General features: G+C 35.0%; 6 protein-coding genes and 1 pseudogene across 6 annotated transcripts; 5 read left to right on the top strand and 2 right to left on the bottom strand.

The window, feature by feature from the left end:
* The first annotated feature begins 2,868 nt into the window (after positions 1-2,868).
* On the top strand, positions 2,869-3,675 carry LOC130503955 (auxin-induced protein 15A-like). The gene has a single exon (XM_056998530.1). It carries the CDS (start codon positions 2,991-2,993, stop codon positions 3,303-3,305), a length of 315 nt encoding a protein of 104 aa, XP_056854510.1. The 5' UTR covers positions 2,869-2,990; the 3' UTR covers positions 3,306-3,675.
* A 2,585-nt stretch (positions 3,676-6,260) lies between these two features.
* On the top strand, positions 6,261-6,871 carry LOC130503954 (auxin-responsive protein SAUR20-like). The gene has a single exon (XM_056998529.1). The coding sequence runs from the start codon at positions 6,311-6,313 to the stop codon at positions 6,719-6,721; it is 411 nt and encodes a 136-aa protein (XP_056854509.1). The 5' UTR covers positions 6,261-6,310; the 3' UTR covers positions 6,722-6,871.
* Positions 6,872-9,294: 2,423 nt separating this feature from the next.
* Positions 9,295-9,919, top strand: LOC108840792 (auxin-induced protein 15A). The gene has a single exon (XM_018613610.2). It carries the CDS (start codon positions 9,457-9,459, stop codon positions 9,739-9,741), a length of 285 nt encoding a protein of 94 aa, XP_018469112.1. The 5' UTR covers positions 9,295-9,456; the 3' UTR covers positions 9,742-9,919.
* A 4,243-nt stretch (positions 9,920-14,162) lies between these two features.
* Positions 14,163-14,727, top strand: LOC108843089 (auxin-responsive protein SAUR21). Its single transcript, XM_018616179.2, has one exon. The coding sequence runs from the start codon at positions 14,249-14,251 to the stop codon at positions 14,564-14,566; it is 318 nt and encodes a 105-aa protein (XP_018471681.1). The 5' UTR covers positions 14,163-14,248; the 3' UTR covers positions 14,567-14,727.
* Positions 14,728-14,779: 52 nt separating this feature from the next.
* On the bottom strand, positions 14,780-20,257 carry LOC108843088 (pentatricopeptide repeat-containing protein MRL1, chloroplastic). Its single transcript, XM_018616177.2, has 19 exons — positions 19,828-20,257; positions 19,017-19,743; positions 18,727-18,943; positions 18,555-18,618; positions 18,298-18,442; positions 18,112-18,227; positions 17,866-17,994; positions 17,522-17,695; positions 17,271-17,435; positions 17,044-17,184; positions 16,880-16,979; positions 16,652-16,760; positions 16,462-16,553; positions 16,290-16,380; positions 15,922-16,150; positions 15,738-15,830; positions 15,592-15,640; positions 15,424-15,520; positions 14,780-15,334 (listed from the first exon to the last, which is right to left on the bottom strand). Exons 1-19 carry the CDS (start codon positions 20,203-20,205, stop codon positions 15,106-15,108), a joined length of 3,345 nt encoding a protein of 1,114 aa, XP_018471679.1. The 5' UTR covers positions 20,206-20,257; the 3' UTR covers positions 14,780-15,105.
* Positions 20,258-20,431: 174 nt separating this feature from the next.
* On the top strand, positions 20,432-21,400 carry LOC108817175 (type III polyketide synthase B-like). The gene is made up of 2 exons (XM_018589811.2): positions 20,432-20,640; positions 20,737-21,400. The coding sequence occupies exon 2, from the start codon at positions 20,826-20,828 to the stop codon at positions 21,270-21,272; it is 447 nt and encodes a 148-aa protein (XP_018445313.1). The 5' UTR covers positions 20,432-20,640; positions 20,737-20,825; the 3' UTR covers positions 21,273-21,400.
* On the bottom strand, positions 21,311-23,530 carry LOC130503956 (probable alkaline/neutral invertase B; annotated as a pseudogene).
* Positions 23,531-23,547: the final 17 nt, after the last annotated feature.

A 23,547-nucleotide genomic window follows, 5' to 3' on the forward strand; every position in this document is an offset into this window, starting at 1 on the left:
ACACACAAGCCCAAAGATCGGAGCATGGTGGAAACGCAACTCCTTGAGGCCCAGAGAAGCGTCTCTGATCGTCTTCAGAGACGGGATCTCGGTGAAAACAGAAGCAGCGATGCGGAACAAGGCTGAGATTTGGGGGATCGATGCCTTTGACGAGACTTGGTTTGTCAAAGTAGCGTCGTCGAGTAAAAGATCGAGTCCTTGCCATGTCTCTGTGTCGGGAGATTCGAGGGAAGAGTAGACGAAAGGAAGCAGTAAAGCTAGATGTGTTGTCTAGGACGTGGATGATGTGGTTTTATATAAAACACAATTGTTTAGGAAAAATATAAACATAATTACTACAGTTATTGAGGAGGTTTTGGGTCTTCGATTCCTCTTTAATGAACCGAATGGATTTTATAATATAACCGATCAGTTCGGATGAGTTGCAGATGGTGAGATGGTGATATGGTATCAAACATAAGTTTGCCACGTTTCTAGTAATGGCATCTATTGTTACGTTGCATCTATTTTCATCTGCGTGCCGTGTGGTATGAGTTCATAATGATTTTTTGAGCTCCCTACGTTAATGCTAAACGGAGAAATACAAACATCTTAAGTGAGTCTTAAATAATTTCTGGAAAATAAAACTCAGCTAATCTTCGAGCCTCGGTGTGTAAATAACCATTGTTGACAAAAAAAACATTTAGAACAATGACAAAAAAAACCCAAGGTTTCTTAGATACTTTTGTACAATATGATAAACTCTTGGGCCAATGAGTTATATGTTCAGCCCAAAGTTAAATACATTCATTCAAATTTATTTATTTATCCTCTTGTATGTTCGAATAGAGATTTTTTTTGGTTTGGTTAGACCCTGGAAGTTCGTAGAACCCATATAGGCATATATGTTTGACATATTCTACTCTTCTCGAAAATGGAAATACAAATTACAGTTTCTCGAAAGTCAGTATTCTCTTCTTACACAATAACGAAGTCGATCATATCTGTTGATTCATATCTGAAAAGTTGTCATGTATCAAACGCTCCCTCTATAATTTGGTGGGTCACACCACATGCTCTCTAACTATTTCACATGAAAAGCCATTATCCAAAAGAATATACATATAGGTGAGCAACGAAAATGAATTGAGCGCAGAAACATGGATATCCACGAATGGACCGTCACAAGATTTTCCAATAACGTTTAGCCTTTTTAGGTCAAACGTAAAGAGTCAGTGAGTTGATGATGAAGCCCTCGTGCTGTATGTAATAGCTGCCAACCACTAACATATTCAAATCCACCCAATTATAAAGCTTAGAATCGCAATAATTTTATTCGCCCTTTTGACCTACATTATGTCAAATACAGTCAAACGGGCACGGGGACATTAGTTGCACTTGTCTCAAAAGAGTTTTCGATTTGGTTCATTTAGCTTTTTCGTTATTGCTTTTTATGGGTACGTTCAGTTTATCTCTGTATATGCAGCCATTATCTACAGTGGTTGCAACATATGCAGATGCTTTTGTTCCCAAATAATTTAACTTTTTGCACTGCTGAAAAATATCGAGTTGAATATCAATATTGAAATTGTATAAAGTTTAAAGAAATGTGTTTTTCTTCATATGGATTTTAAATGTTTTTTATTCTTTTTCTTTCAGTTCTTCAGGAGTTATAATTTTGAACTGAAAAACCATTTCTTAATTAGTTAGTGAGAAAATATTTTAAACTAGACTAAAATACCCTCAATTAGGCTCAATTAGGCCCGGATTGGGCCGAATTAGCATATGATCCACATAAATATCACTTATATTGTTTTTTTTTAACGTCTGGATATATCACTTATATTGTTAACAATTTTTTATTATTATTTTTTACTAATTTAAATAAGAAACATTTATATCCTCAAAATCTAAAAGTTCCAAAATTTCTGTAGACAAGTAGCCTATTAGTTCCTATCCTTTCCTATGTGTTGTGGATTAATTTAACCTTGTATAGAGAAACGATGCATGGGATAATTAATTGGAATTCATGCATGATTTATTCTCTACTTCTTGCATGTGGGCTGTGTGGCCTTTGAAAGTACGGGACTATGATCGATTGTATACCTCGCCCCACAAAACCAAAAAAGGTCCTAATCTGAAACAGTTTGCTTAATATGGTATGTCAAATCACTCAGGCTTTATTATTATCTAGCAAAGCATTGTATATATCCAATTTCCGAACGCACCTTTTATACATCTATGGAATGTCTTTATCAGAAAAATAATTTCATACAAGTTGATTGAAACATGTTTCTCCTTTCTTGTTTTGGTTCTATTCATATAAGAGATGGTAGGTTGTTATAATTCATCTGCGGGAATGGTAGGGTCTTAGAAACATTTCACCAAAAAGAAAGAAAATACAAAGTGGGTTCTAGAAACACAAGGCATAAGCATGTGAACTTCATCCACTAGCTCCACCTGATATGTTCCTCAAACTATTACTCTCGAGTGACTTATAATCCGGTCCTAATTTGAATGCATTTTAGTCAGATTTAATTATTATCTAGCAAAGCATTGTATACATTCAATTTCCGACGGAATGTCTTTATCAAAAGTAATAATCTCATATAAGTTGATTGTAAAATGTTTGTCCATTCATATTTTGATTATATTCATATAAGAGACAGTAGGTTGTTATAATTCATCTTCGATCGGGAATGGTAGGGTCTTATAAACATGTTTCATCACTAAAAAGGAAAAAAATATTGGTTCTAAAAAAGACAAGGCATAAGCATGTGAACTTCATCCAATAGCTCCACCTGATATGTTCCCCAAACTATTACTCTCGAGTGAATTGCGGTCACGAACTCTTTTAGTTTCCCTATATATACTTTACACACTTTGAGAATCTTGCTTACAAACTAACCTAATCCCTTCCTATAAAATCCCAAGATAGTCAAATATTTATCTCTTAAAATTTATTTTCTTTCAAAAACTCCCTTTTCCGTTACTTGCATTGATCCTCAAAGATGGGTATTCAGTTGATTGGACTGTCTCACGCTAAGCAAAAGCTTCAAAGAAGCTTATCAGCGAGAATTGCGAGCGTCCTGGCGATGTCGGGTACCAATAATGTCCCAAAGGGTCATGTGGCCGTCTACGTGGGTGAGACTTACCAAAGGAAGAGATTTGTGATACCTATATCATATTTAAACCATCCATTGTTCCAAAGTTTGCTGAACCTCGCGGAAGAAGAGTTTGGGTTCGATCATCCCATGGGAGGTCTAACAATCCCTTGCACTGAAGATTACTTTACTGCTCTAGCCTCTATTCTAAACGGTTCATGATAAGGGAGCTCACTGATCATCCCAAGATTCATTAAGATTATTCATACAAATAAATTGTGTTTTCTTTTTCTTTTTCTTTTTCTTTGAATGTACCCAAGGCAGTGTAGAGAATAACTCGAGATTGAGATACTAAGTAGACTCTTTCAGTTTTGGATCTAAGAAGATCTTGAGAGTTCTTATAACTGTTCCACTTGTAAAGTATTCAATTGCTCAGAAAATTAACTTAAGTTTCTTTTCTATGTCGATTTGCTTACTTTTCCTTTATGTATATAGATTAGATATCTTAGCTTGTTTTTATAGAAGCAATTTTTATGGGTGTGGTTCATTTCTTTTGTCGCCACAGTAATTAATTTAAGAAAGAATTTCGTAACGTAAAATGTGCCTAATAATTTTAGCAAACAAAAAAATGTTCCTAATAAATTACAGTAGTCAGATACATGCACACAGTTTGACGTTATATATAAATAGATAACGTCATATTTTTTTTATTTTAAAGGTACCCGGCCGTAAACCTAGTAGTGAAATAGTTAACTCGAGGTCCTAATATTTTCTTTATGTAATACTGCTAAAAGGTCATTTTATTAGAAATTTATATTTTATATTGTTTTTAATATAAAAAATAACTTTAATCGAACTATACATTTGTAATATTGGTAAGACACAAAATATAATGATTTTCCCCAGCCAAATTTTGAATGTTATAGAATCGATATATTAAAAATGATAATATATATATATATATATGTATGATAAATTAACTGAATAAATAATAGTGGATTTAGAAGTATCTAAAAATATATATTATGATATCTCTTTCCTCTATTTTAAGAACTAAATTATAAAAAACTTAGATATCCTGTTGAAAATTAACCATACCCAATTCTCTTTGTTGTTCATCTATTTTTTGATCTACCAATTAATTTTTTTTAATGGATCTATCTTATATATATTTATCTATATTTCCTAGGTCTGTCTATATCTATTTTTAGTAGAACTATCTATCTCTGTTATATTTTTTGAATATTTACATGTTTTTCGTAATAATATTATAGCTGTCATGTATTAATCACGACTCATCCTAATATTTTGGAGGATATACACCGATTTAGAAAGATTTCATAAGTTGAGAGTTTAAATTGTTTTTACAAATTTAAAAATCTATTTTAATTATAATGTTTTAAAAATATTTAGGAGCTTGAGACAAATATTTCATCCGGTTTGGTGAAGATTGGTAATGATACTCGTAGATGCCCACGGTTTGATACATTTAATTTCTTAAATTCTTCTGCATTTCACTATTTTGTATATTATATAGTTTTTTGAGAAAGTTTAGATTAGTGTTTTTGAATTTTAAATTTTGTATATTATATAAATTTCGGTGGAATCTTTCAGCGGTGTCAGTTAACATGAGTGGTCGTTCAGTTTCATTTTCTGATCCGAGATTTCATCAACAAATTCCATGTTCCTTTTGCATGTGTTAGTTCAATTACCGATATATACCATTAATGTATGGATGACATCTATATTGGTTTCGAAATTTAATTCATCCCTATATATTATGTTTAGGATAATAGAAATGCCTCAATTACAATTTGTATCGTGGTATATCCATGGTTACTAGTAGTAAATTTCCACTAGTCTAATATTATATACCACTGTGGATCTTGTATTTTATTTATTGATATCATATATAATTATACACCACTATAATTATCATGTGTTTAATAGTAAAGCTACGGTTGTGAACAGGAAGATCCAAACAAACAATCGTTAGGTGGCATCAATAGTCACTATAACTTATAGATTGTCCTCAATAATCATCCGTAGATTTTGACACTGGACTTAGGAGCCACGAAAATCTATTGGCAAGCAAACGTGGTCCACCTCTTATATCTGAAAACCCCGTACGTCCTGGATGCTTGGTCAATGATGGAACTTGGCATAATGCTAAAAATCTATGAAAATAAATGAAACATAAAACCGATTCAAAATTTTAGAAGAACACATGCAAAGCTTCTTTCTAATCACACACGCGATGATGCGCAAGCCAAGTATTTTTATTTGTTTCACGAACTTTTTTGTTTTCAGTTTCTATAGGCAACGTAAACTCTTCTCTTTCAACATAAAAAAGATACCAATCACTAAGCCATACACATAAAGCAACTATTTGCAAATGCGAAGAACATATATATATATATGTCCACCACACTATCTAACAACAATCAATAATGTAAAATAAAAAAACAAGAAGATAGTAGGCCATTCTCCAAAAAAGAGAAGAAGAAGATAGTAGGCCCACAGGTAGCGAATAGCTATAGTTCTGTGAGGATTTTGTTTTCGATATATTCCGATCATTAACACAGATATGTTGTATATTCAAACTCAGACGTAGCAACAGTCACAATTACATCATCATCAAAATCACATGCAAAGATAGTCAGACCTTATCCAATGGCAAACAAATTCATCTAACTGTTTACAGAGCTGTATTAAATATTTATATATAATCAAATAAGATTTTTATTTTAATATAATATATAAGTAATGATATATAACCATCTCTATACTAGCTCATAGTTCGTCCCAGCAGTACGGCCCCTAGTTTGAGAGCAAAGGAAAAGTGGATAAGGTCGACCATTGGTACAAGTGGTTCAAGAACTGGAGTACTGAACCCACTTATTATGACTCAGGGCACACTTGACTATCCACCACTTCGAGGCTTTAATTAAATAGACATACACAACCTTTATATTGGCGATCATATAAAAACGTACATTATGTGCAGTCACATTTTACATATTTATATATATATATATTGGTGATTGGTGACTTTGCATAGAGATGAGCTAAGCCATGTGAGACAGATGGATGATGGGAGGGCCCAACAGCCCATACCTTTGGGTTTTTTCTTAAAGTGAGAGATATCTCATCTTGCTGTTATTTTAACATTCATGTCATTTCTTATCTGGAAGCTGCATGCTTTAAGTTAACTACTATAAATAGAAATGTCTTCTCCTCCTTGTCTATCAAGTCACTTGCTTCAAATATTCTTCACATCCACAAAATTGATAACGTTTCATTTAAAAACAAAGAAGAAGATGGGTTTAGTGCGGTCCATGCTTCCAAATGCAAAGCAAATCTTCAAATCACAATCTATCAGGAACAAGAACGGATCACCATCATCAACAACAGCTTCAGGGCTTGTTCCTAAAGGTCACATAGCGGTTTACGTTGGGGAAAGAATGGAGAGGACGAGATTTGTGGTTCCGATATCATACTTGAACCATCCTTTGTTCAGAGAGCTTCTTAATCGAGCAGAGGAAGAGTTTGGATTTGATCATCCAATGGGCGGTTTGACGATTCCTTGTCGAGAAGAAGCGTTTCTTCATCTCATTACTTCTCATCAGCTGCATTGAGAAACGCATTGATTAATTAAATAGTCTTAGTAGGGTTTTGATGAATCTTTTTGTTGTTGTTCTCTCAGAGAATTATATGAAGTTTAGTTGTGTGTATATGGATTGTCCAAACTTGTGTTTCGAAATAAGATCTTAATAATCTTGCAATGATTCATATCACAAACCTCTAAAAGCTCAAGACTTAGAGGCTGATTGGATTTTTTTTTTTTTAAGTATAAGTTTGTGAAGGATCATGATCTTTAAAGCTCTTTGGCGAAAGAGATTTTTCTGACCATCTTTGTTTGATTAATGCTTATTATATTAGAAACAAACTTAATTGCCAAATGTTATAGTACTTCCTACGATAATACTATATTTAGAAAACAGTATTATTAAGATAGGAAATTTTACGTAATTGCAAATTTTTATTTAAATAACCAGTTATATGACTTGCATTATGTATTTAAAGGAATGGTGGATCACATGCACTCTGAATAAACAAAATGGGTTATAATAGTATGTAATTAATTGTTAACAAACCAAAAGAGACATATTCTCTACGACTAACAAATAAAATATATTTATGAAAAATATTGAAAAAGTACTGCGCAACTTTATTTGATAGAAATTATTGCATATATAGATTGTCAAGCACATGTTACTCTCTGTTATTAGGAAGAGATAATTGTGATAATTAATAATAATACAAACTAGATTTTGACCCGCGCTTTTGAAGCGCGGAATATTTTACGATGAAAAATTTCACTAATAATTTAACAAATATTTTGGTAAATTTTAAAGAGTGTGTATTTAAAATATTTTTGCATTTAAATCAGTATTTTTAAGTTCAACCGATTGTGATTATACCGGTTAATCCGGAGATCTGACAATTCATCATTTATGTTTTTAAAATATTCATATTAAAAATCACTAAAAATCCGAGACTAACCGATTAAACTGGTGGATGACCGATATGTAATCTAATTGGATTAAATTGTAATAGCTTCATAATTTGTAATCTTATATTCGAAATTTTTAAAGTTCACTATTTTGCAATTTATGATAGTGAACTTTAAAATTATGAAGTTTCTACAAAATTTTAAAGAGAAAATGATAGATATAAAATAACTAAGATTAATTATTGTATTATTTGGAAATATTGATAGTAGTATAAAAATATATTGTTTGGAAACATTGATAGTAGTATAAAGAAATAAATATATTGTTTGGAAACATTGATAGTAGTATAAAGAAATAAGTATATTGTTTGGAAATATGGATAGTAGTATAAAGAACAGAACATAAAATGATTTAATGTATGTTTAACTATAAAGTATAAAGGTGTATTTAATTTAAAAACTTACAAAATAAATGTTAGGTCCAATAGAATGTTTCTGTTTTAATAAGATAGATGACACGTGACCGTCGTTACAATAACTGATTTTCTTATAACTACCCTAAATCCCTAATCATACATAGATAGATACATGCGATTTTATACTAAATATTTTAATTAATTATTTTAGATCAAACAGGTTACTGAATATTTCAACCGATTGATTTTATCTTATTGAAAAAAATCGAACTTCCTCCGCGGTATAATGTAGATAACAAATGCTGGTAAATTCATCCAACTTTATGTTATTGTAGAATCAGCGATGACGAATGAACTTACAAAAAAAAAAGGTAAGTGTTCTAAGAGAAATAATACTTTTTTTTTTTTTTTTTTTTTTGTTTAACCTGGGGGTATCCCAGGCCCAGAAGGCCCAGACTAATCCCCAAGGGAAAGGAATGCCCACGGATAGACGCCCCTCCCAGTTTTTCAAATGGGCCGAAAGCATGGCCCATATCCGTGTGGGTGACAAGAGCGTTGCAAGGTAGTTCCCTCCGGCGTGGATCGAACCCCCTACCTGGGTGCAGGCGGGGACCCGTCCTAACCATTGGGCTACAACGTCTTGTCAAGAGAAATAATACTTAATAATATATAAAATAAAATCACTCTCTAAGACATACAACTTCTACCTAAATGTTATCTTGAACTTCTAGATTCTACATAAGAACTAAAGAAACAATGCATGTTCAATGTTTTCTCATTTTCATGACTACAAGCTTAGTATTACACAAAAGGGTCCTCTTACATATTTTAATAATAGTAATAACTATAAATATAGAGAATAAGTTTTGTAAACACAATTTTTCGTTAAGACACATAGGTCATCTCGAGTGGGGCTATAGGGGCAACACATATAGACCAAAAGCCACCATTTTCAAGAGCCATCAAGAGACTTGTCAAAAATGCATATAGTCATCAATATTTAATAAGGACACTTGTTTCTGTTGTCTATTCATCAGAACCAATAGGACCAAACCTGTTTTATATGATGGCCAGAGATTTTAATAAGTGAGAGAGAGTAGAGTAGCATGTGAGTTCTGTAACTTTGGTGGGTCCCTATCTGATTATATTCTAATGTTACCCAGACTAAATCAGAATCAGCTTGATGCTTTTCTAGGTAAACTTTAGTTTTTTTATTAACCAGATCACATGTGAACGCTGCAACTCTATTTTTTTTTATAATACACAAAAATCTGTTTTGTCATTAGGCTCAACTTCGAAGTTTGATTCTTTGACCTTTTTGGAACTCTATAAATAACAACTAACTGAAACACAACTCCACCAAAAAAATATCAATCTTTCTCTACTTTCATAAAACAGAGTTGTCTTGTGAAATTCTATAAATCTCATTGCTTTTTTAGACATGGCTATTCGATTGTCGCGTGTTATCAACTCTAAACAGTCGCAAAAACAGCAGTCTCGTGTCCCAAAAGGACATGTTGCCGTTTACGTCGGAGAAGAGATGGAGAACAAGAAGAGATTCGTGGTTCCGATCTCGTATTTGAACCATCCTTCGTTTCAGGGTTTGCTTAGTCGAGCAGAGGAAGAGTTTGGCTTCAACCATCCAATTGGTGGATTAACGATTCCTTGCAGAGAAGAAATATTCGTGGGTCTTTTGAATTCTTATGGTTGTATTGTTTCAACCTAAAACATCTTTTAACGTTTTTTTTCTTTCCATTTATAGAATTTTTGTTGTTGTTCCCTTTGTTTATTTCTGCAAAAGGGAACATGTTGAATCAGCCTGTGAATATGTTGTATAACCAGTCAAGTCAGGTTATACTATTATGTACTTCCACAAAACATTGATCAAGAAAGATTTTTATGTTTTCAAAGATAATCTTAGCTTGATTCGGAGTATCCAAAGTACCTTCCCTGATTGACGATTTCTAGGTGAAATTAAGAATCACATGGTTGCAGAGGTTCATTTGTAAAATCGGAGTTAAACCTGACCAATGACGGTGTTAGAAACAAGTCATTAGCATTTATTTCGACCCATTATTTGCATGGCCATATCTTTTTTTTTAATGATAAACTAGATTTTGACCCGCCCTTTAAAGGGCGGGTATATTTTTTGTTTTAATTTAGTTTTCATATTTGTTTTTTTGTAACTATATTTGTATTTTTATTTGTAATCATATTTATATATAAATCTTAATCAAAATATATTTTATTAAATAATAACAATTTAAAAATTGATCTGGTATATTGCCGGTCGAATCCGCCAACCCGCGGATATATTGTCGGTCGAATCCGCCAACCCGCGGATATATTGTCGGTCAAACCCGCCAACCCGAGGGTTACAGTTTTGTTTTGGTCAAAAATATGATCCGTACAACCCGCAAACAAATAATTTGTACTGGACCCGCCCCATTTAATTTTTCGGTTATTCGCAGGTTATAAACTTTTTAAAGCTAATTATTTAATTTAATTATTAAAAAAATATAAAACAATATATTTATAATAAAAATATATATTTTTTAAAATCTTAAAATTGTTTTTTTTAAATTACCACATTTTTAAAAAAGTGTTTACTTTCTTATTTTTATTTTTAAATACTTTTCGGGTCGGCGGGTACCCACAATCCAAAATCTACCAACCCCGCACCCACTCTGATTTTTAAATGAACATATTTTATCGTAAGTTTCCTTAAAGTCAAGATTCTGACTCGCTTTTTTAAAGGGCGGGTACATTTTTGTTTGAATTATTTTGAGAAATTTAATTCAATATTTATATTTTCTGTAACTATATTTGTAATTAATATTAATTTAATTTAATATAATTTTTGGTAACTATATTAAATATGCCAAGTTACATAACTATATACTTGTGTCATATGCATTTCAGAAATTTTCATAAAAATTTTATTTCTAAAGTTTACAACAATATTATACTTTTGTAGTAGTTACCTAACATAATTAGTCAAGAATATTCGTACCTAAAAACCTGATTCAGAATCGACCAGAAAATCAAAGTCTCATACTCAGTGTTTTGAAACTCGATCAAGACCCGCAGTTGAACCGGTAAATCTGGTGACCCAAGATAAATCCGGTTTAGGTTTTGTGAAAAACCTAATATTTAAAAACCCAGTGAACCCGTAAAAAATCACTAAAATCTGGTTGCCAGTTGAACTACTGGTTGAACTAAAAGATAACTTTTACTTCTTTTTTGGTTTTTAATTATGTTTTGAAAATCTATTTTATATAATTTTAATAAAGAAATTAGGTTTTTTTTTATTTTTGTTATCGACAATTTATTAATAATGTTTTACTTCTGGTTTATTTTGGATTTGGAAATTTAATTTTATTATTTACATTACACATATAAATATTTATGAATTTTTAAGTTTTGGTATTATTTGTTAGATGTCATAAATTAACTTGTTACAAAAAAAAATCTAAACTATTTTGATATTTTTCCTATCATGAATATAAATGCTATTACTTGTTTATTGATAATATATATACAGAATGATATTAAGCATTGAAAAATCAAAACATCTAATGTATGAATTGTTTGCTGTCAGTGATTGTAGTTGAATATTCTTGCTTTGCATATATATAGTTAATATATACGTGATTTTCTTCACAACAAAACAAAGGCATCCGAAATTGTAGGAAGTAAAGAGGAGGAGGTAGGCGTCATAGATCAGTTACATTATTTGATCGTTATGTAACCATACAATTATATAGGTGATGTTAAATTAATCTTAGATAAAAATTAAATTAATCTCTGAAAAAAATTGAGATTATTAAATAACACAAAATTAATTTTGGTGAGAAGAACGTAACCAAATAACATATATGAAATTTACATCATTGGCGAACCTAAATAGAGGATTGTGGTAGCACTTACCCCCATAATAATTTGAATTTCTGGTATATTTCTTAACAATTTGATGTCTACACCTATAATTATATCTAAATCATTGTGCACACCCACTGGAAAAAATCTTTGGATTCGTCTCTGATTTACATAATAATTTTAGTACTTTAACAATCTGCATTTGGAATCAACCCAAAAAAAAATAACTGTTATACATATATATATATCGGTATAAGTAAAGTCATATGGGAAAAAGTAGTTACCGAGAACTATGTGGACGGGGGGTTACGTACGTTTTTTTCTCCTCTTTACAGCAAATAAGCGGTAGTTATAGTTTTTGAATTTTAATTAAAACATAGAAATAATAAATTGGACACAACATGTATCAATAAGGCAAACTGCAAAATTAATAGAATAGATGAAAGGACGTCGTGCTCTCTCATATGAGGTCAGAAAAACAGTAGTTTAGAAAGATATATTAGATTCATACAACTGAAACACACCACAAAGTTAAAAACAAACTCAAACTGTGGAAGGGAAAAAAAGTTAAAATGCGTTGGTGGTGAAACAGTAGTGAAACCAGACGCGACTCCAATAGACTTGAGCGGAGGATTGAAACCGTTTGCCTATTAATTATCGAATGTAAACCAAAGACCTTCGTTATCAAATAATTGGGTAGCAATAGAAATTTTGCACTAGACCATAACAATGTCAATATCAGATTAGTTAATATTTAGGTGACAAAAAATCAAGTGTTGTGTAAACAAAACAAGATTCTTTTTCTTTAAATTTATAAGAGAATAAATAAAGAAGAATCCAAACCTTCTTTTTATTTTGCTTTAAAAACAATATATAGCACACAGTTTTGAACTGGCCATTTTCTGGACCAACGGTAGGTCTTCATCATAAGCTCCCTTTTCTGATTGTGATGCATTAACTACTGTATTGAATCTCAATTAGCAGTATATGATTTGCAAATATTTTTTTTTGTTTGGGTGTGCATGGTAGATAAGAATGGCAATCATTACTTGTAAGTTAAAGAGAATGACATTTCAACAAAAAGATCACAACAACGCTTGATAACAACTTGAAAATCTACAAGACGCGGATCAATTCAAGATAACAGTCATGTTATAGAGACAGAGTGATATATCAACATATACATATGCTAAGTTCTTGAGGGAGTTTCACTATAGCACATTAAGCTATATATATATACGTAGGATGATTGCCAGATATCGATAAAATCTCAATCTATAAAAAACTATCAATCAAACACAAATATTAACTTCTCACATTATATAATAAAAACTTCTACTATTTAATTTTAAAATAGTTTGCATTTAAGTTCACTAGAAATTTGACATACAGTCTTTATTAAGTAGTCCGACAATCTGTTTAACATACCACATAGACCTGGATTCCGAGTTAGAAAGCTGAAGTCGAATATCTCCTACGAAGATATTTACTAGCTAATACATGTTCGGATATTCAACTCGAATATACATGCTACTAAACCATATGTTCTCGGATTAAATCGCAAATGTCATATAATATTACTGATTTCTGGTTTAACGTTGTTTTCTAAAGATAACAAATGTGGAATCTCCAACTAGAAAATCAAGAATGATTCCGAAAAGCATCCATATGATTAGAAACTGAAAATTGGGTGATTAGATGCGACTCAGCAAATGAGAAAAATATTAATGTAATGATTTGTTAATTGCAGCTTCAATCAATTGAATATATTTGCGGGCCGTAATGATTATCATCTAGCAGACGAAAACCAATCCAATGATTAACCAAATTGAAATATCAAATTGGCTTATATCCTATCCTGAAACTTTGCTTCATGTTCATCGTTATTTCAGCCAATGTGACAAGTTGCTCGCTCTCTTATTTGCATGTGCTTGTCCACTTGTTATTATCTTTCAAAAAGCACACACTTCTATGCTGAAGCGAAGTAGAGTAATTTTCATAAGGTTCAATATAATATTCAGGGAAAATAATATAATAATAAATATTCTGATTTTCAACTTAGTTTTTATATTTAAGAACAAGGAAATTTTTGCTGGAGGACTTGATGAAACTAGTTGCATTGCATGTGATAAAGTGAAGTAAGTCAAACAACTTGGCATGGAAAAAGACTCAATAAATGCCCTTAAATTACTGAAATGCTATTAGACGTTATTTGAAAATTTTCATTACTATAAATAGAAGCAATCATCACCACCTTTCTTCATCTCAAAGCATTGAGGAGAATACCCAAAAAAAAAACTTTCATTGAGATATTTCGTTTAGCATCTTTGGTCCTATAGCAAAAAATAACTAAGATGGGGTTGAGCCGTATTGCGATCACAAATGCAGCAAAACAGATAATGAAGCTACACTCACTGGGAAACAAAAACCGAACATCATCATCATCATTGGATAATGTCCCTAAAGGGCATGTGGCAGTGTACGTAGGAGAACAGATTGAGAAGGAGAAGAAGAGATTCGTTGTTCCAATATCGTTTCTGAATCATCCTTCCTTCAGAGAGTTTCTTAGTCGAGCAGAGGAAGAGTTTGGATTCAATCATCCAATGGGAGGCTTGACCATTCCTTGCAGAGAAGAAATGTTTCTTGATCTCATTTCTTCTCGGTTACAATAATGTTTATGCCTCGTAGGAGAAATGTATCTATAGACTATATAAATCTTGAAAAGTTGTTCTAGGGATTGATGATGCATCTCTTCATTATCTTCTTCCCATGTATTATTTTTCAATCATGGAGAATTGTAATAACTGATATACGAATATATTTTTTTTGTCAACAGCTGATATATGAATATTAACTCTATATATGAGTATTAAATAATTTTGAAATGGAAAATATATCAATCTCATATTTGGTTATCTCTAAAAAGTGAAATAGACAAGTTTCCCAAGTCCTGAAAAGAATCATTTACCATTTATATATGAATAAATACAAACTTACAGATATACATACCAACTGCTTTACCATGCAATTAACTTCCTGTCGATATGCAGCATCCTCATGCAGAAGAGTAATGAAGCAAAGTATGAATGTTCCACCTTTCTGCTGTGATTCTGGAGGAATGTGATGTATGTTGTACTGAGTATCTCGTTGCGTGTAAAAAAAAAAACTCTCGGAGGTAAGGATCAAAATGAGAGAAGCCTCTTCTCAGTTCTCACTCAAGTGAGAGGTTCCCTAGTCGAATGCTGCGTTGCTGGCGAGTGATTTGGTTTCCCAATGGAACTTGTGATGATCTTAAGTCCCCTGGCTTTGTAGAGAAGGGTGAATCAAGCTTTGGTTGAAACCAGTTCTTTAAAGCAACACCATTGATTCTTAATCTATCATCCTTTCTATGATAAGGTATCCCCAACCTTCTCAACAGCGCAGAAATCTCTTGTCCAACTCTGTCAACACAAGGGGATGTTCTTCAGATGGTAAAACATCATCTCTGCATAATTTTTAAGTATTAAAAAATAGGATGCTCTGAGTTTACCTTCCTGCAAGGTCAATTGTCTTCTCTCCTTGATCAGGAGTCGTTATCTCCTTCTCTTCCATGGAAATTATCAAATTAATATGAGGTATCTTCGCACCTGAAACATAAAATAAAGAAGATTAACCTAAAGTTATATCAAGAAAAGTTTAGAAAACAGATTTATCTTACCAGCTGCAAGGCGATGCTTAAGACCTTTAAAGATGGTTAAGAGGTAAACCTGCCATATTTTTTTTCATAGCTAACTATTAATATCTTTTAGGAACCAGATGGTAATCTTGTAAAGTTTATTCCACTAAAACAAAAAGGGTTTAAACCTCAGCCACGTTTTGGGGCAATTCTGTCGTGTCAAAAAACAATGGAACTTTATTGAAGGACACAGAAGGAAGAACTCCAAGAGAAGTAGCCTCCTGAAAATCATGAAAAGAAGTTATAAACCCTGTAGACCTATAAGTAGAATCTCTATAATTAATATCTTAAATGAAGCTATCAACATAATACCTCAAGCAGTGAAAATGCTCGAGGATCATACTCTCCAAATCCATCTACTAGTGGGAATATGTTATGCTGCTTTTGTGAAGAAATGTTGCCTAAATTCGAAACCAGTCTATCCCTCAAAGCAGCATCGAGTGGAAGTTGCAAGCATCCCAAGACTTGCGAAACTACTTCTGTAGTAGGAACCGTACCACCTGATATTGTCTCACGGTAAACCATTAAGGCCATTGATGTCCTGAAAGAGAGAGTAACACAAGTATCAGATCAAAATCAAATCCAACAAATTTACTAAAACCTCAGTCACGATTTCTTGAACTGGGAAGAGTAGTGACTGCCTTAAGATTTTTTAAAAAAGGAAGCTAAGCTATACTGACCATTTATTTTCAATCTGAGGTCGTCCTGATTTGAAAGACACAACAGGTTCACCAGCAGCACAAGCCTTCTCGAACCTTCGCTTGCAAAGGCCTTTATAGAATAGACAAGAAACGTAAACAAACGCTTTCATGTCTGATTGCATCATACAAAATCAAAAACACGAAAGCTTACTTGTTATGCATCTGCACATGATGAAGTTTGGTGATATTCCATCTTCTTTTGCTCGAGAGAGAAGCTTGAAACTTACCTCAAAGTCATCCTTTCTACACACAGAAAAGTCAGAGAATACTGGAACTCTCAAATCTGCACTGATTATACTGATCCAAGCAAGCTTAAATAATTCAACATTGAAAGAAGTTACCTTTCACTTGCCAGCATGAGCATAGAGTAAGTGATAGTGTTTGGTGTTAACCCCAAAGTATTTATCTCATCAAGATATTCCATAGCCTTGGGAAGTTGACCACCTTCACCTGTTGATAATCTAAGGAGTGTCATACCAGTAATGATATATTTGCAATTGTTGTAATACCATATTTATTTATTAAAAAGAATAAAAGTGTAAGATAGCAAATGTATGAGGTCTTCTTACACAAGGCAGTTATAAGGGCATTCATTGTTGAAACAGTTGGTCTAAGTTTGATTGACTTGATCTTTTCATAGAGCTCCAGTGCTTTCCTCCAATTTTTAGCCTAAAATTAAAAAGAAAAAGGCATCAACAAAAGGTCTTGCTACAGCTATAAAAAGGGCACATACATTACAACAAGCTCCCATCAGTGAGCTATATGTTATGGTTCCCAGACGTATGCCTTGAGATTTCGCATCCTGAAGAATACCAAAAGCTTCGTCTAACATTTTTGAATGTCCTGCAACATCGATCAATGCACTAAAAAACACCTGCACAAGGTCAACCCCAAGATTGCATATATTTAAGCAAGATCTGCAACTGCGAACATGCCATAAAATTCGAAAAATAGACATACCTCGTCGGGGATAACACCTTTCTCTTTCATGTCATTGTATATGCTACATGCAAAATCCCAGTCCCCAGACTTGCTGCAGCTATTCACAGCAATGGTATAGACTTCTGGAGTACCCTTTATTCCATATTGATGGATCATCTTGTATACTTCTTTAGCTTTTTCGACCTGCAATAAAGTTTATCCTTAACCAAATAGAAAGAGATGACAAAACAAAACAAAAAATGGAAGAAAAACAAAATTAAGACACACACCTGACCAGCATTGAAACATGCTTTCATCAATGCACCAACCGTGATATGATCAGGGTCTATAGGGTGCATCTCAGCCTTCATTTCAGCTAACACATCAAAAGCACGGTCAACAGCTCCTGACTGACCACATGCAGAGATGAGGGCATTGAATACAACCCGGTCTGGCTTAACATTCTACTGCATCGAACATGTCATCAATGTAACAATAGCCTTGATATTACAAAACATAATGGAGATAATGAGTAAGATTAAAAAACACATTTAGTAGCTAGCCACAAGGCAAAGAGGATACAATCTAGAAACCTGATAGGATGCAATAAAAAAAAAACTTGTGGCAGGCTTACCTTAGACCTTAAAATTCCATAAGCACCAAATGCCTTGGCTACTTGTCCAGCTCTAGCACAGCCATCAATAAGCGCACCAAACGTGTGAAGATTGGGTTCTACTCCAGAATTTGCCATCTGGTGGAACACCTGAGAATATAACCACACAGAGATATATAGTTTATGATATAATAGAGATTCCAAAGAAACGGCCTAATACGTATCCTCGTTCATATAACATATACAGGGAAAAGAGGATTATTATACCTCAAACATTGCATCAACTTTCCCACTTTTAGCACAACTTGATATTAAAGTCGTGTAAAGTTTGCAATCAGCCATCATCCCATTCTCTTGCACCAGATGCAAAACTCCACGAGCTCCTACGTAAGTAACAACTAAACATTTAAAAGAAGGAACGTTAAACAAGATCAATATGGATATTAAAATCACCTTCTATGTCCTGGGAGCTTGCACATACAGACATTAACATATTGAATGTGCTTAATGTTGGATTTGGTATCAACTTGGTAAAGCGAAATGCTTCCTTAACAGCCCTTTTCTTCTTGCAGAGCTTAAAGAAGCTTGCGTGATAAATCTGATATGGATACAAGAAAAATAAGATCACTGACAAAAAAAGTTCCACAGTTCAAGGATAAGTAATACTAAGATCTCATCCATATTTTTCAGGGGAAAGCAAGCAATAATACCTTGTCCATGTCCAATAAATCCCTTTGATCCAAATCTTCAAGTAGGTTTATACACTCGATTAGCCTATTATATATGGATATATTACACCATCAAAGTCAAACAATCAAGCAACTTTTGTTTGGTGATAAAACTTGCCAAGAAAGAATATATAGCAGAAGAAAAAGAGGATACCTCCCATCTCTAAGTAACTGGTAGTAAGCATCATTAGTTTTTGGAGAACGCCCATTGCTATTGAGTATCTGAGAAGGGAGCTCAGGCATGCTTTCATCAGTTTGATGAACCACATGCTTCCCATCATCTGGAACTTCCCAGTCTCTTCTTACGTCTTTCCTTTTGAGGGACACACCACCGTTACCGTGTCCCACAAGATTCTCTTTCTCAACATAACCTGAAAGCAAATGTAACTTTAAAGCGTGTGGCACTTCAAGAAAACATGAAAAGTACCACACTGTCAAACGTACCAGTAGCCTGACCAGAACTTGGTCCTGAGAACTGGGTATCAACGATTCCATTGTTCTTGTGGTCCAACAATAAACTATCAGTTGCAGAAGGAGAGACTGCTTTCACACTTGTCAACCTTGAAGAAGTGGGTGATGAATGATTAGACCCGTAGAAGGTGTGAATCTCTTCTCTCTTACTCTCCGCGAAAACGCTGTATTCTTCAACAGGCTTCTGGGTCAAACCATTAATCTTGTTCTTGAGAACACGTGTGTCATCATCAACTACCACATGTGGAGAAGAAGCAACCGAATGAACTCCCACCACTGCCTGTGAAAACCCATTATCCGTAACCCTTTGCTCTTCGCTGTTTTCAACTTGCTTCTCAGGTGCTTGTGCTCCCAATGTCACAGCATCAACAGTCCCATTACTCATAGAAGATGACAGGGGCTCATCTGTAAAACTATGTTCACTAGCAATAGTCCTGACACTGGCAACAGCAACCTCAGTTGCAATGTCCGCTTCATTGGCCACAAATGAATCATACTCCGCCAAAACAGCAGCTTCATGGACTTGATGAGCCTCCTCTTCCTCAGATTTGGTCGCACTTTCTTCCACCTTCTTCATAAAACCACCATTTACTTCCACAGGAGCTCCTTCATGAACATCATCAAAATGTTGGATTTCCCGCTGAATCGTCGTAGCACTACTGATGTTTCCTCCATGAAGCGTCTCAGGAGATGCTGCAACCTGAACAAGTTTAGCCAGTCAGAATTCTACTCAGGAAAAAAAAAAAAATCAACAGGTAAAAAGGAAAACCCAAAATTGACTCACCTTGTCGGAAAGTTGACTAGCCTTGTCGGGAATTTGACTGGCCTTGTCGGAAAGTTTGCGTTTTCTGAAAGAGCTCTGGCAATAAGCGAAAGCAATGGCGGAAAAAGCAGTAACAGCCACAACAACGAGGATCAGACCAGAGTCAATAGAAGCTCTAACGACTAAACGAGGAGGAGGCGATCGAGTTGAAGAAGAACGACCATGTTTCCGTTTTCCGGCGCGAGTTCGAAGATGATGATGATGATGAGGACGGAGAGTGTGGCAGCAGCCGAGGAAGTCGGTGCGGATGGAGCGGAGACTGGAGGCGGGAAGAATCACCGGAGAGTAGGAAGTTAAGGTGAGATATTTCGACGAAGAAGTGGTGGAGATGACCTCCATTGGAGGAGAAGGTGAGAGAGAAGGGAAGATGATGAGAGGATAAAGGAAAACATAATAAGAGGAGAGAATAGCGAGAGGTTATGAAATAACGAACGACTCGCTAGTGGACCATATGCTGACGTGGCTTTAACGGCCGTCAAGTCGTCAACGTTTTCCTTATCGTTTTTTTTCTTTTTCACTATACGGAGGAAAAGACCAAAGAAAAAAAGAATATTTACTTGTCTGTTCACTGTTGGGTTTGGGTTTGGGTTTGAGTCTGAGTCTGAGTGTGGGCCCACTAGTGATTCAATGGATATGTCTCGAAACGAATCCATTACAGCAAATGGTGATGCAACAAGTTACAAGACATGGAGGAAAACAGTCTAGAACTTTTCTCCAATCTATGTGCTTCTTCTGTGTATCTACGCATTTCAGGGAGGAGCAGTGGCATTTGTGGTTTGATAGCTTTAAGATTCCTACGATTTTTTTTTATGACTGATATTGTGGATCGGAATATTCCAACCTCGAGAGGAATTTTTGGTCTAACTGCAGTAACTGCCAAGCTTGATGATGGGTCAGTAACCAGAGTCCAGATTGGCTTTATCATTGGGAACTGTCTCCCAGACCTCTGAACAAGGGATATGAATGATTCAAGGAAAGGGTATATGCAGATGAAGTGTGGGAGGCTAATGGAAGAAGGGATAAACTTCAAGCTGTCGAAAGAGCTTCCACAGATAATAGAAGACAACGTGGAGAATTTCTGCAAGAAGCCAATAGGAAAAGCGGGACTGACTCCTAAAGACTATAACCAGATGTTCTGGGCGGTTCATCCAGGTGGACCAGCCATCTTGAACCGAATGGAAAAGCGGCTTAACCTCTCGCCAGACAAGCTGAGTCCAAGCAGAAGAGCTCTCATGGACTATGGCAACGCAAGTAGCAATTCTATCGTTTATGTGTTGGAGTATATGTTGGAGGAGAGCAGGAAAGCAAGGAACATGAATGAAGGTGAAAACGAGTGGGGTCTGATTCTGGCTTTTGGACCTGGTGTTACTTTTGAAGGCATCGTTGCTCGAAACCTTGATGTTTGAGCAACAGAGATATATATGCATGTAATAAGATGTGAAGCTTAAAGAGAATAACTCTTTTTAACGATGCTTAGATGTTTCATAGTAAGTATATTTCACAAAGCAAAACGTAAAATGTGCAATTTGAAAAACGATGAGTTGTTATCAACAGTAAACGAGGTATCATGAAGTTTCTTCTTAGCTCATCTCATCTCTTGATTACTTATTACCTTCACGAAGATTATCAAACTTCAACAAGTCCAGGAGTTGGATCTTCTCATTACGGGTTTCATTTGCTTGTCTTCCTCAAGAGCAACCATACCGACATGCGACGGATCTTCCAGCATCATCTTGGCTACTAAGTATCCGGCGATTGACCAGGTCTGGCATTTACGTGACTGCTTTCCCACATATCTCCCCAGCTTTCCATCATAGTATTCAGGCCAATTGTCTTTGTGAAGCCTAGCCTCAGCCACTTCAATTGCTCGTCTTGCTATTTGAGGTCGACCAGTTTTGATACAAGCAGCCGTCAGTAGCCATAGCAGTACTGTGCCAGGGAACATAAAGGTCAGATTAGCTTTTGCATATTAGTAGGAAAAAACCAGAGGAACATGAACGTCTAGGAGATTTAGTAAAATTTACCTGGCCAGGATCCTCCGTTGTGGTAACTCCATCGGGTGTTTTTGGGGTCACAACCAGTTACTATTCTCCATTCATGGCTTTCTATTGCAGGGTAGCAAACTTTCAGTGGCATTTCTCCAACCAACTCTTCCCAGCGAGATTCTATGAGATCCATAATTGCGGTTGACTGTTCAGGAGTAGCCATGGAAGACAATATGGCTATACAATTGCCCAAGGCAAACCAACGGAAATCCATTTTTGCGGGGCTCACATTGCCAATAAAAAACCCTCCGTGAGATGGCATAAAGTCGAAAATCCATTCTGGAAGAGAATCAGGGATTACGTTGAACTTGTTGACAGCAGTATGAGAGTATTCCTCTGTCTTGTATCGGTAAATGTCATTAAGCTGCTTCAAGTCTAGCCAAAAGTAACTCCTCATGTGGTAGCTCAATGCATGGAGTCGCTTCACTATCTGTTCCACCATTTCTTTACCTTCTCCATCATGTTTAAGTACGAGCAGTGCACACCTTAAGGCCATAAAGAAAAGGGCTTGGATCTCTATAGGGTAGCCATAGACTCCCTAAAACACGGAAAACAAAAGATTAGACAAATGGAAAAATTGATGAAACAGCTATAGCTCAAACTGTCTCCTTGTAGAAAAAGTATAAATAGTAGAGAAAATGTTGCTCACCATCCTACGATCAATCATACAGCAACCATCAGCACATAAGAGAGTGGGAAAGGTATCAAATCCCTCAGAGAGACAAAGGCTAAGTATCAACCGTATACCCTTCTGGCATTCAGGCATGTCAGCAAGAGAAGAGTCTCCGGTAGATTTTGTGTAGGCTCTGAGCAGAATAATCCACCAGAATCCAGAATCAACTGGCGCTACTCTTCCAATCGCGCTCTCACCAAATCAGCTATCAAGGTTTCATGGTTTCTAACAGGATCATGGAAAACTTTGAAGCTAGCAGGCATAACTCCTTCACCAAGCTGGAATCTATCAATCTTTTTCTCCCACGACTGAAGACGAAGAGTCTTCAAAAGAAAGTTTCTGACAATATCTGGTTCTCCGTTCATCAAGAATGCCAAAGCACTTGGCACAAAGTCTCTCACAAAACACCTATGACAACAGATTAACCAACACAGGACTTAATAGAATCGTGACAGCTACCATGTGTGTGGTTTAAGCAAAATATTTAAGATTCTTCACCTGATCATAGTTGAGTTTCTCTTCGGAGTTATCCACAGCAGCAATGGTACCAACAGGCTGACCACGGAAGTACACCATAGAGCGCCTCAAAGCATCCCATGCCTCTCCCACCATCGGATGAGACTCAAATCCATGCACTGACCGAGGAGTGTTGAATCCAGACCTCCTACCCACACTCGGTGAAAACACATAACTATCAGCATGATCATGGGCCCGAGAAGCATTATCCGCGTTTCTAAGCTGCGGTGATCCAGATAGCTCCGTAAGAGACCTTTCATCAAGTGATCTCAGTCTTTCAATGTTCAACGGCCTCGGCTTCTCAAGCAACTTGGAGAAATCAATGTCAATTGATATCGTCCAATGTATCAGCAGCGTTCTTGACATCCCCGTTCTGATTCACGTCTACCTTCAGATTAGAACTCGACATTTGCTCCAGAATTGATTTTAAATCCTTAGTCAATGAAT

The sequence above is a fragment of the Raphanus sativus genome, unplaced genomic scaffold (genome assembly GCF_000801105.2).
Source record: "Raphanus sativus cultivar WK10039 unplaced genomic scaffold, ASM80110v3 Scaffold1267, whole genome shotgun sequence".
Taxonomy (NCBI): domain Eukaryota; kingdom Viridiplantae; phylum Streptophyta; class Magnoliopsida; order Brassicales; family Brassicaceae; genus Raphanus; species Raphanus sativus.

Excerpts from the sequence above, each read along its gene's own strand:
- LOC108843088 (XM_018616177.2), bottom strand. The coding sequence starts at position 20,205 with ATGGAGGTCATCTCCACCACTTCTTCGTCGAAATATCTCACCTTAACT. Across the intron at positions 18,619-18,726 it reads CAGTTACTTAGAGATGGGAG|GCTAATCGAGTGTATAAACC; the intron begins GTATCCTCTTTT and ends CATATATAATAG. Across the intron at positions 15,521-15,591 it reads TAAGCATCGCCTTGCAGCTG|GTGCGAAGATACCTCATATT; the intron begins GTAAGATAAATC and ends TTTATGTTTCAG.
- LOC108840792 (XM_018613610.2), top strand. The coding sequence starts at position 9,457 with ATGGCTATTCGATTGTCGCGTGTTATCAACTCTAAACAGTCGCAAAAA.
- LOC130503955 (XM_056998530.1), top strand. The coding sequence starts at position 2,991 with ATGGGTATTCAGTTGATTGGACTGTCTCACGCTAAGCAAAAGCTTCAA.
- LOC108843089 (XM_018616179.2), top strand. The coding sequence starts at position 14,249 with ATGGGGTTGAGCCGTATTGCGATCACAAATGCAGCAAAACAGATAATG.
- LOC108817175 (XM_018589811.2), top strand. The coding sequence starts at position 20,826 with ATGAATGATTCAAGGAAAGGGTATATGCAGATGAAGTGTGGGAGGCTA.
- LOC130503954 (XM_056998529.1), top strand. The coding sequence starts at position 6,311 with ATGTCTTCTCCTCCTTGTCTATCAAGTCACTTGCTTCAAATATTCTTC.